Source organism: Lissotriton helveticus, chromosome 8, assembly GCF_964261635.1.
Source record: "Lissotriton helveticus chromosome 8, aLisHel1.1, whole genome shotgun sequence".
Taxonomy (NCBI): Eukaryota; Metazoa; Chordata; class Amphibia; order Caudata; family Salamandridae; genus Lissotriton; species Lissotriton helveticus.
Genome location: NC_136069.1, coordinates 68595061 through 68607118, shown reverse-complemented (window position 1 = coordinate 68607118; position 12058 = coordinate 68595061). Strand labels below are relative to the sequence as shown.

The 12058-nt window shown below is 42.1% G+C and overlaps 1 protein-coding gene across 1 annotated transcript in view; it reads left to right on the top strand.

Annotated features, from left to right (window-relative positions):
• The window catches only part of STXBP5L (syntaxin binding protein 5L), a 1741945-nt gene that overhangs the window by 111191 nt on the left and 1618696 nt on the right, over window positions 1–12058 (top strand). The window contains exon 2 of the mRNA XM_078656640.1: window positions 8547–8644. Within this exon, the coding sequence (XP_078512766.1) occupies window positions 8547–8644 (98 nt within the window). The remainder of the gene's footprint in view (window positions 1–8546; window positions 8645–12058) is intronic.

The following is a 12058-nucleotide window of genomic DNA, read 5'->3' as shown; positions in this document are numbered from 1 at the left end:
TACATCATAACTTTATATGGCATGTAATATATAATTTTATATTGGATGTATTCTTTATGGCACGTTACATGTTCACTGGCGCATACGTTTGAACGGTATGTATTTTGGCACATGACAATAATGAGGAAATGCAATGAAGCAAAGTAAGGGCCAGGTCATTGGTATGTAGCTTTGATGTTATGTTCTATGCATGTAAATTTCTTGGCGTATGGTTATGAAGTGCATGGTCTTTAATACATAGAGGTGATGGGAATGCTGTCATACATTTATATTTGCATTGTCTTTGATACATAACTTGGATGATCTATTCTAGAGTATAGGGCCATATGTATCAAGGCAAATTGCGATCGCAAACGCTGAAATTCGCCTTAGTTAGCGAATGCATTTAAGGAATCGCAAATTGCGATACCCTAAATGCAATGTATGAAGCACCAAGTTGTGCATAAGGAATCGCAAATTACCACCAACTTAAAGTTGGTGGTAATTAGCGATTTCTTTGAAAAATGCACTTTTTTGCATTATTCAATGTGCCATGTGGCGCACATAAATGCCCTAAGGGTATTTATGTGTGCCACGTGCACACATGCACATTTCAGGGGTGCAACATTTTTCAATGTGCCATGTGGCACACATAAATGCCCTTAGGGCATTTATGTGTGCCACGAGCAAACATGCACATTTCAGGGGTGCAACAGGGTGTCCTTTTGACACCCTGGCACCCTTGAAATTGCATTCTCAATTTGTGATTCTCTAATTAAGAATCGCAAATTGAGAATGTCTTCCCATTCATTCCTATGGGCCTCCTAGCCCATAGGAATGAATGGAAAGGTATTCCTTATTTGCGAATCTCAATTTGCGATTTGCAAATAAGGAATATGTGGGATTCACAAAATTATTTGCAAATCCCACACACATTGCATTTTGTGATTCTCAAATTGCAATTTCCTTAAAAATCGCAATTTGAGAATCGCTAAACAAGTTTTTCATACATATGGCCCATAATTCTTTAATGGCTACAAAGGGCCCTATTCAGTAATAAATACGCTTTTATAACTGAATTTACATTACATATGCTTGGCATGAATTCACGAAGGGATTCTTAGCAGAGTTAAACCCATTCAGGTGTAAGGAGGTCTCCACCACGAGGTCCTGAGATCTCCAAACCCATAAATCCCAGTCGGGGTGAGAAATTGGATGTTCCAATACATGGTTCCACTTGTGAATGCCCAGAAACATGGCTATTTCTAAGCAAACACAAAAAAGGGCGGCTTTTTACTGTAGCCACAGTCTGGTACAAATCTCTTTCCAGAGTGGGAAAGCCAATCCCCAGATTTGATGATTGTGTAAGGGAAGGGTGTAGGAAATTGGGTTACTGGTTTTGGGGTGTGAAACACCACTCAAGCAGCAACAAGAATGTTTGCCTGGGTGAAACAGAAGCAAACCCAAGATTAACCTGTGCTTAACCTTGTGGTAGCTTGGCACAAAAGCAGTCAGGCTTAACTTAGAGGCACGGTCTAAAGTATTTATACAACACTTCAAACAGTAATAAGTAAATAAGAAACATAGCCTAATATTTAACAAATTATTTGAGACCAAAATTACTTCAATCCAATCAGTAGAGCTGCAGATATGCAGTTTTAAAGGTTTCATTGAAAACAGTGCCTAAAACTAAGAGCCCCATCTGTGGTTATCTGTTAAGTTGGACAGGGACATAGTCACAAGTTCAGGCCGTCCGCGATGAAGGGTGGTCCGGATACAGAGATCAAGTTAGGCCCCCTGTGCAAAGTACCTTAAATCCTGGTCTGTTGTGAGATCCCGCATCATGGTTGTGTTGCGCAGCAGTTCGAGGGGTTGCAGATAGCGGCGCAAAGTCTGCATAGGAGATGCATCATGCAGCACGATTCCAATGAGGCCATCAGCGGGGCTTGCGATGCGAGGTCCTGCATCATCATCGACAATGCAGTCGACGAAGGCTTGCGATGCAGAGTCCTGCATCAAGGATACATCGCACAGCGGCAGTTCCAAGAACCTGCGGACTGCGATATGAGATCCTGTGTCAAGGATGCATTGCACTGCAGCAGTTCCAATGTGGGCCTGTGAAGAGATGCATATCATGGTGTAGGTTCTGCCCAAGAGACCACAGCTGACTGGCAGAGCACCTTCAGGCCCTCTTCCAAGGTTTCAGGACTGGAGTGGTACCACTTGGTGGTGGGACTGACAGCAAACAGTTTTCCGGTGCTGGGTTCAAGGTGGTTGAAGCCTCTTCTGTCTATTAGGCTCTGCTCAAGAGGCCAGCCAACTTGCATTTGGAGTCACTTTGGTAGTCCTGGGTTCAAGATGCAGGTCCAGTCCTCACTCAGGCAGCAGGGCAGCAGCACAGCAGAGTTGCAGTCCTTCTTGCAGAGCAGCACATCTGTCCTTCTGAGCCTGCCACAGATCCAGAAGTGTACTGGTGAGTTGGGTCTGAGGGGTCACTATTTATCTTTGGTGCCAGCTTTGAAGGAGGAGACATGGCTGGAGGTTTCCACTACCAGAGGTGTTTAGAATGTCCTGCATCCTTGTCCTGGCCCCTACATGTCTGAGACATAAAAGACTACTTTCAAACCCTTGTGGGTGTGCTCTGGCAGAGGCTAGTGCAAGTGCAAGTGCAAGTGTGGTAGGTGATGGCTATGCCCCCTATCATGTCAGAGATGGTCCATCCTGCCAGCATCATTTCCCCCTTAGTATTAGTGTATGGTAAAATACACAAAGACCAACTGCCAGCTACACCTAGCCATGTGACCCATGATACAGGCTGCAGGCACTAAATGGTCGGTGCAAGAAAAGGCCAAATGTCTAAAAGATTTATTATCAGAATTGTGCCTGAAAATCTGAGTTTACCATGACAGAGGGTTTGTATGAAATTACGATTCTTTAGACACCAAACTAGATATTTCAACCTGCTCCCAATTTAAAGTTATTTCTTATTAAATATATTGAGGTAACCCAATGTTGTCCTATGAGAGAGGTAGGCCTTGCAGTAATGCAAAAAAGAATGTATGAGTTGTTCCACAATTTACCTCAAGTACCCGATACTGATGTCCCTTTGAAGGTCTTCAAACCTAAAAGCACATTCGTTCCTTCGACATCACACAAGACTTTGGACCTATTTGAATTATTGGTGAAAAAAGACCTGACGGAGATACACAAGAATGCACCAAAATACATGAATTTAACACACTCAGAATTGACAACCTTAAAGACCTTAAGGGATAACCATGAACTAACATTTCAAGCAGCAGATAAGGGAGGAGCCTTAGTGGTGATGGATACCGTCTATTATAATCAAAAGGTTTCATCCCATGTGGAGGACACTGACACTTACATTGCTCTAGATACAGACCCAACCATGATTTTTCAAACCACATTACTTGATATTTTACAGAAAGCAAAGGACTTAGGATGGATTAATGATAAGACCTATAGGTATCTGATTACAGAATATCCAAAGAGACCTCACATTTACATGCTACCCAAACTGCACAAGAATGCTCGAGACCCTCCTTTCCGCCCTATTGTGGCAGGCTGCGGTTCACTTCACGAACCAATAGGCAGATTTTTAGATTACTATTTGCAACCTTTAGTACAAAGTTGGGTATCGTATATACAGGATACCACTGATTGCCTAAACAAACTCAGCAGTGTGACAATAGCAAATGATTGTGAAACGTGGTTAGCCACCATTGACGTGACAGCACTTTACACATCAATTCCCCATGGAGAGGGAATAGAAGCTGTGGAATGGATGCTGTTAAGAAGTGAATATGAGGAATCACTAAACATCTTTTTACTGGAAATTCTACAATTTTGTCTGTACCATGGATACTTTTCGTGGCAGTCCAGGTTCTACCTTCAAAAGACGGGAACGTCAATGGGATTCACGGGGGCGCCCACATACGCAAATATTTTTATGGCCAAATTTGAACAGTCACACATTTTGGAAAAATCAAATTGGAAGGAACACCTAAGATTGTATGTTCGCTATATAGATGACATCTTGATAATTTGGCAAGGAACAAAGGCGCAACTGGAAGGAGCCATTGAGATTCTGAATGAATGTCATCCCATGATCAAATTCACTAACCACATTGATCAACAAACTGTGAACTTTTTGGATATCACTTTAACTAAAGAAGGAGATAAAATCATCACTACACTGTTCAAAAAGCCAACTGATAGGAACAATGCACTACATTATTCCAGTTTTCACTCAACCAGTTTGAAAAATCATCTGCCATTTTCACAGTTCACAAGAATAAAGAGAATCAGTAGTGATGAATCGAAAGCGATGGAGGACATAGAAGAAATGGCTCAACAATACAGCAAGAGAGGGTACCCGGAACAGGTACTTAGAGAGGCAAAGCAGAAAGCAACTTCAAAAACAAGACAAGCTTTATTACAAAAGGTTCAAAAGGTTCCATCAAGACGACAAGTATGTGTGCTGAAGCAATCCACGCTCACACCGAAAATCAAGAAAAGTATATTGAAGAGGTGGGAGTTGATTGAACAAGAGGAAGACTTCAGGACTGTTTTTGTTGACAAACCAATATTCGCACTATCAAGATCGAAAAATCTGAAAGAATTACTGAAACAAAAAAACGTAAAGGTTCTGCAAGAGAGGACCAAAGGAATGCGCAAATGCTATAATTGCGGTCACTGTGGAAATGTACAGACTGGAGAGACTTTTGCACACCCACACACAGGAAAACAGATAAAATTGAGACACACATCAGACTGCAACACCAGTTCTGTGATATACGCCATTAAGTGCCCTTGTGGTTTAGTTTACGTGGGACGCACAACAAGAAAGATTAAGATAAGAATCACGGAACATAAATCTAATATAAGACTAGGGCAGGAAAAGTCAAGTTTAGCGCAACATTGGAAAGAAAGACAACATACCATTCCGCAATTAAAATTCACTGTACTAGAGCAGGTGTTGGTCGAACCCCCTGTGGACCCTACTATAAGAATAGCTCAGAGAGAGACATTTTGGATGAGATATTTAAACACCGTGAAACCGGGTGGGCTCAATGATAAAATTGAATTTGCATGTTACCTATAAATGATCACATGAATTACTGTGGAAAAAAGAAAGTTGTGAATACAGGATTGGATTTCAGACAAGTGTTAACAACGCAGTGTACATAAAGCAAATTTTTTAATTTTGACTTCTATTTTTATACTTTTCTTTACTATTTTATATTTTTTTTCGTTTTTTTCGCTTTCCATCACATTTCACAAATAGTACTATTTGTCAGGTACAATAGGAATTAATGTTGAGTATATGATGGACACAGGTACTCATAGTAAATGGCCGGTGGGACAAGGAAGATAGATAAGTCCTCTTTCTATGACTAGGGATGGGCGGGTCTTGTAGTCCACAACAAGTAAACACGAACATCGTAGGCTTCAATTTAATTGCGCGAACATTATTGTATTCCACTAGTTCATTGACTTAAATCCATAATGCGGTTCTTAATACAGTGATGATTCTCGCGTTTTTACTAACACTTTTTAAAGGCGATAATGAGAAGGAGGGGGCAGGGACCACGGTCCATTGGTGATGACGGGTTTATATGCAGCCCGGCATAGCGCGTTGTACCGCGGCGTTTTCTGCTTGGGGAAGGATCGAGGAGAACAGTACGGGATAATCGACACAGATACGGTAATTTTTGCGATATGGAGCTTGACATATAAATACAAGTGGTGTTGTCAGTACGCGCAAATATACTTACGATAGTAATTTGGGTCTAACGTTTTTGCAGAGCGTGAGAATAGTGCAAATTGAAGGCTCGACTCGATTGCCCAGAGAGCAGTGAGTAAAAGAATGATTTACACTATTCAGATTTGGGAAACAGCTGCTTATTACCGTCCATTTATATAAGCCTCATTTTTGGTTTGCAGGTCAGACTTTTCATCTGTAAATAAGGATACAAACAACAGGGTTTGTTAAGAGGGTACGTTGCATTGGAATTTTTGAGTTATGTTTTGCACTCAGTAACACATACGTTGATTACACTTGCTTGAATCTAATGGCATGTATAGGGAATATCACAGTATGATCAAGATATTTATGCTTGGGAGGGCAGTGTGTTTGGTTACAATAGAGTTGTATTTTATTCTCGAGAAAAAATGCTGATGAGATAACCTGTTTGAAATGATTTCTTAAGAAATGATGTTGTTCTCATTTAGAACATATGGCTATTGTTATTTGTTTATACAGTTCATTCCCCTGACGAAGATGCAGTGGCATCGAAATGCATTGGGAATCCACAAAAAACACAGATGAAGCTAGCAGTATTTTCGTTTTGAAAGGATGTTTTTCATGAACATTTGGATTGTATTTGCAATGATATTGAATTGCTGAACATGTTAAAAAAAGAATCGAACGTTTACGTATCTATATAAAAAATTGAAAATGACAAAATGATTAATTCGTTGTTTTGATGTTTCCATGAGCACAAGAATGCACAAGTAACTTGGAGTTAATTGGTTTGGTTGATATTTTGAAATTTTTTTTGGTATACGCTTTAAGTCATAAAAAAACGCAGTGCACTAAAGCAAATGTGAACAGTGCATTCCTGCACTAGACACAGTTGTGTCTGTAGATTCAGTTGTTCACAACTAGGACATGTAAAACTTAAAAGTACATATCATAAATGTTGAATACACTGCCCCCTGGGCTGTTTAGGGTCTACCCTTGGGGTTGCATATGTATTGAAAAGAATAGTTTAGACCTGACAAAAATTCTATTTTGCCAGGTTGAATCAGCAGTTGCACACAGGGTGCAATAGAAGGCCTAACACATATTTACGGGGTGAATTAGGAGAGTTGACCAATAAGTGCTGCAGCCCTTGGTACATGTAGTACCTCTTCACTGGGGTCTTACAAGTAAATTAAACGTGGCAAATGGGATTAAGCCCATTTCACCAAGTTTAACGGAGAAAGCACAAGCACGTTGACAGTGGTTAATATCGGAAAGTGCATAAAGTCCTAAAGGCCAACAAAAACGGGTTCAGAAAACAGGAGGGTGAAGGCAAACAGTTTTGGGATGACCATACAGAGGGTCAGGTCCAACACAACTCCCCTGCAGCCAAAAGCCAAGGTAGACTGATCAATACCTTCATGGGCTTCCTTGTTTAGGTGATAGAACATGGATAAGGCCCTGTTATGCAGGGGCATTTGTCAGTGTTCCCAATTCAAAGTTATCTCTTATTAAATGTAATAGGGTAACCCAATGATATCCTATGGGATAGATAGACATTGAAGTTGAGAAAAACAATTTTAAGAGTTTTTCACTACCAGAACAGTTAAATCCTAAAAGTACATGTCTAACTTTTTGACTACACTGCACCTTGTCCTGTGGACTGCTTAGGACCTACCCAAGGGGTGACAAATATGTATTAAAAAGGAAGGTTTAGGCCTGCCGAAAGATTTATTTTGCTAGGTCGAAATGGTGGTTTCAGCAACAAGCACTGAACAGATATCTTGCCCACTGGGTGGTTTGCTATATTTGTCTGTTCAGTTGAGAGTAGGGAGATCAGACCACCCAGAGAAGGGGGTGCATATGTTTCATGACAGTGGCTGACCTTCTGTGTGGTTGAGTAAGAACAAAAGAGTAAAGGGAAAATGAACGGAGTCTGCGGCAGCAGTGTCTGAACTGAAGTAATGACGATTGTGGAAATGCCCAAGTTGGTCCGTGATAGGAGTTAGGACTCCCTGTTGAAAGTGAAAGTGTGCCTAAGGGATTACATGGTATGGGTAAACCAGAGAGAGCACAATTTTTTTTAATCCATTATTTGGTGTTAGGAATGTGAAAGAGATGGAAACATACTTAATATTGTATCTTCCATACTAAAGGCACCTACATACCCCTAGGTTCCTTGTAAGGAAGACACAACACACTCCTCTTCTCAAGAAACTACACTGGCTTCCAATATCCCAGAGATGCGCCTTCAAGGTAGGATGCACTATATTCAAATCCCTGAACAGTAAGAGCCCGAATTCATTAACAGCTCTATCAACAGATACATTCCCATCCGCAATCTACGATCCGCCCACATGCACCTCCTGACCATACCATCCTTCAGGCTAAAACGTGCTGGGGAGACGAGGTTTGCCACCCTAGGCCCCAAACTCTGGAAGTCCCTACCACTTGAGATCAGATCCTGCTCAAATCTCATGATCTTCCGTAAACTGCTAAAAACATGGCTATTCAAACAGGCATACTAGTAACATCTTAGCCTAACTCTTCAGAGCAGCGCCAAGAAACCAACCCGGTGTACGTGTGCTATACAAGTAAAGTTTAACATAACATAACATAACAAAAAACGTCTCACCAATTTAGACTGTGATCCAAGAACCATTCTTGCTGCTGGCTGGCATTTGGTGTCTCATATTAGGAGAGCTGTGAATTCAGAAATGATGCAGACCAATGCAGTGGTGAATTGGAGGATGAATCATTCCCATCAGTCGTAGCCTCAAACTCTTCTTCTCTCTTGCAGACTGTTCGGCATGGATTTCCATATCAGCCCACTGCCTTGACCTACGATCCAGTTCAGAAAATCCTGGCTATTGGGACGCGAACCGGAGCAATACGAATGTATCCTTTTCTGTTGACACACCCTAATTTCTAGGGTTTTTGGTCACACTATACCGGGACGCATGGTCATTACCCCCCGACCCTGAGCCACTCTGAAGGTAAGAGACATACTTTTCAATGCTGAAGGGGATTCCTACGTTTGTGAGATTGATAGCTCCGCCGGCGATGTTGAACCACTGTTGTATTTGGTGATGCGGACCAAGACATTTTGGAATCCCTGCATTGGTGTTTTTTGGTAAAACTGGACACATGTTATTTGTCTAGCTAAAAGCCTTATGTTTGGAGGGCAGTGGCTGGTGAGCCATGCTCAGGACTACAGTCTATCTACTATCTCATTTTTGTTTAGTTGATTTGTAAAGTGTGGTCTTGTGAAGGATTGCCGTTTGTAGTACAGATGTCAGTGTAGGCAGCATCTCTTGATGATCACGTGTCCTCTTCCTGGGTGACACAGCATCTGGAGTTGGGAAGGCTTGGGTCAAGAAGGTGTAAATTCCAGGTCCCATCTTTGACTGTGGTCAAACTGAGCCCAGAGTGGCCGCGTTTCTTCTTGGGCGTGTGAGGTAGTACCGGTGTTTCCAGGCTGCTTCAAATTCTCACTATTTCAATGACTGATTTCAAGAAAGACCATGTGGCATTCACAACTGTGTTAAGGCTGCCATTATGTAAATAGAGCATTTTCCAAATCCTTCTAGTAAAATAGGTTTCTTCTGCATAATCAAACAGTTTATGGTGCCAAAATCATTCTTTGTTGCTACACCTTGCATCCAAGGTATCCTATGGTAATGTTCAAAGGTTGAAACAACATGGTTGGGTACTGACTGTATCTTTTTTAGCTGGATGGTGATACACTCTGTTTTGGGGGGAACTGGTTTGTAGCAAGTCGTGTCTGCACATTTAACCTATGTTTGAGAGAGCGGTGGCAGGTCATCCATGCATCTTGTCAAAAGACCTTCCTGTAGGCACAAAAGTAATGAATGGAAATGCTGGAATCAAGCTCGAAAACTGATAATTCCTCTGGGTTTATTCCATTCCATCATTTTTTATTCGTCTCTGCCTTTACCGACAGTGATCAATCACATGCAAATCAGTTTTGGGTCAACTCCAAAAAAGAGACAGTTAATCCAAACTGCTAGTCCACTCTCCCTCTGAACCAGAACACAAGCATTGTAAAGGTGGACAGGACTAGTGGGTTTTACTAGTTCAGCACTAACTTAGTTGTCTGTACATCGAAGAGTGACGTCTGAGTTCACCAACTTTCCAGAGAGATTGTGCTGCTCTATACTTTGAGGAAAAGATGAAATTCCGCCACATAGTAGAAAAAATAAGTTATAAATTGGATTTCTTTTTGATGATGAACAATGTACAAAAGCCCCTGCTGGGATCCACTTTCTTCTCTGAAAGCCCAGAAGATCACTTTCTAATAAGTAGAGTCGAGCTGTTCATGGATCTTTCACCGAGCTGTTCCTAGCTTGATCGCCGTTTTCACATTGTGCCCGCTGATTGGTCAAATGTTACTATTTGTTAGGCGGAGTCTTATGGCTACTCACTGAAAGTACTCACTGTGTGTCGCAAAGTCTATAAAGGAGTTTCAACCACTGGAGTATGATGAAGGGATGAACAAATTCAGGCAGTCCCAACAAAGAAATGTACTTTCCTATATGGGACGCGCGGTCTGCTGCTGTGTTGGGGCAGGTGGAATGTGTGGGTTTGAGAAGCTGCCAGTGAAGGTAAACAACCTTTACAACAAAACTTTTACAACGCACTACCATTAAAACGCGGTCATTACAACGCAAACTATTACAACGCATTGCGCTGGGGGGCGCTCTAGGATAGGGAATAGGTTAATTTACTATCCAATAACCTTCCCTAGTGTCCACGGGGACTGGAGTTGGAATAGTAAATTAAACTATTCACTATCCAACACCCAAAAGCACTATGCGTTGTAATGGATTGCGATGTAAAAACCGCGTTGTAAGAGCAGGCATTGTAATAGCCTGCGTTGTAACGTCATACATCCCCAGTGGAGGATGGTGGCATGAAGAGGAGGAAGAGCCTTTGACATGCCAGGTACTTTTGCAACAGAAAATGCCTGGGGGTGATAAGCTTCTCAAAAATGTTTTGCTGGAGAAATGGCAAGCAAAATGTGTATTCTTGTTAAAACTGAGTTTTTTGCTGGTATTTTTTCCTATAAAAACTACTTGTGCTCGATTTTATTCATGCATAGGTTTTACAACCATCATGAGTATTGTGAAACAAATTCAGATATGTTTTAGGGTGGACACTATTTTTTTTTAATCCAGTTTGGGAAATTAGTTTGAAGTGATGGTTTTTAAAAACGAGTTTGTTTTTGTTTCACTGAATTGTATGATCTTCATGTATGTAATTGTCACTCCCTGCTTTTGCGTCCTCGTATGGTAGGGACCAAATCAACCCATAACTTCATTTTTTAACCGTTGCCAGTGCTTTGAGAAGCTCTTGAATCTGAAAGCCTCTTTGCTGGGTGGTTCTTTGACTGAGCCCTTCAGCAGCTCACGGGTGAATATCCCGCTTTACAAATCCTGATTGACTGATTGATTTATTGACTGACTGATTGATTGACTGATTGCTGCGGCACACTTATAGAGTAGGAAGTCTCCATCCCTCAAGGATTGTTGTCGCCTAACACCGCCCTGGTCGGCGCATCACCAGACTCCGCTCACGCCTGCCCTGGTCCTGCCTCTGCCGCCCGCTGACATCTAGCGCTGTGCCACTGCTCTGCCACGTGAGTGCCACATCCACTGGTCAGCAATCAGCATTCTGGCAGGCAGAGACTCCTCCCTTCCTTGAGGAATGCCTCTGTACCACCCAGTCACCCTACGCAGACAGTCGCCGACGCCAGGAGCTCCCAACGATGTCAGCCTTTGCCCTTTACAAACACCTCCCACTGTGGCAGGTTTTCTGTTACTAGGACAAGGTCTGTGTTCTAATGGAACATAAACATAGGATGGAAAGAATGCTGAAGATTGTCAAACATTCACCCCAGTCACAGATCTGGGTGAAGTCCATCCTTCTTTTGCTCACCAAGCCACCCCAGTTTGGACCCATCCATATGCAGATCAGTCTTGACCCTGCTCCCCTGTTCTAATGCCACCCCTCACCGCTCATCCAGGATCCAGGTCTGAGTTTCATCTTCATCCAAATACCCCTTGAGCTCCTGCATAACTGACCAGAGATGTTCTATAGTTGAGTTTGTTGAAGCTCGGGCCATGTGTTCTGAATCTTTAACCTTGTCTCCACTCATGACCACATTGTGTGATTCTGCAAAGATCTCTTGCGTCTCAGTGCTGCAGCCCACTTGCATCTTGGAAATGCGAATGTCATTGGCTTTACCAAAAACTGCATGTTGACATTTGGTGCAGACTGTACCCACCCCCT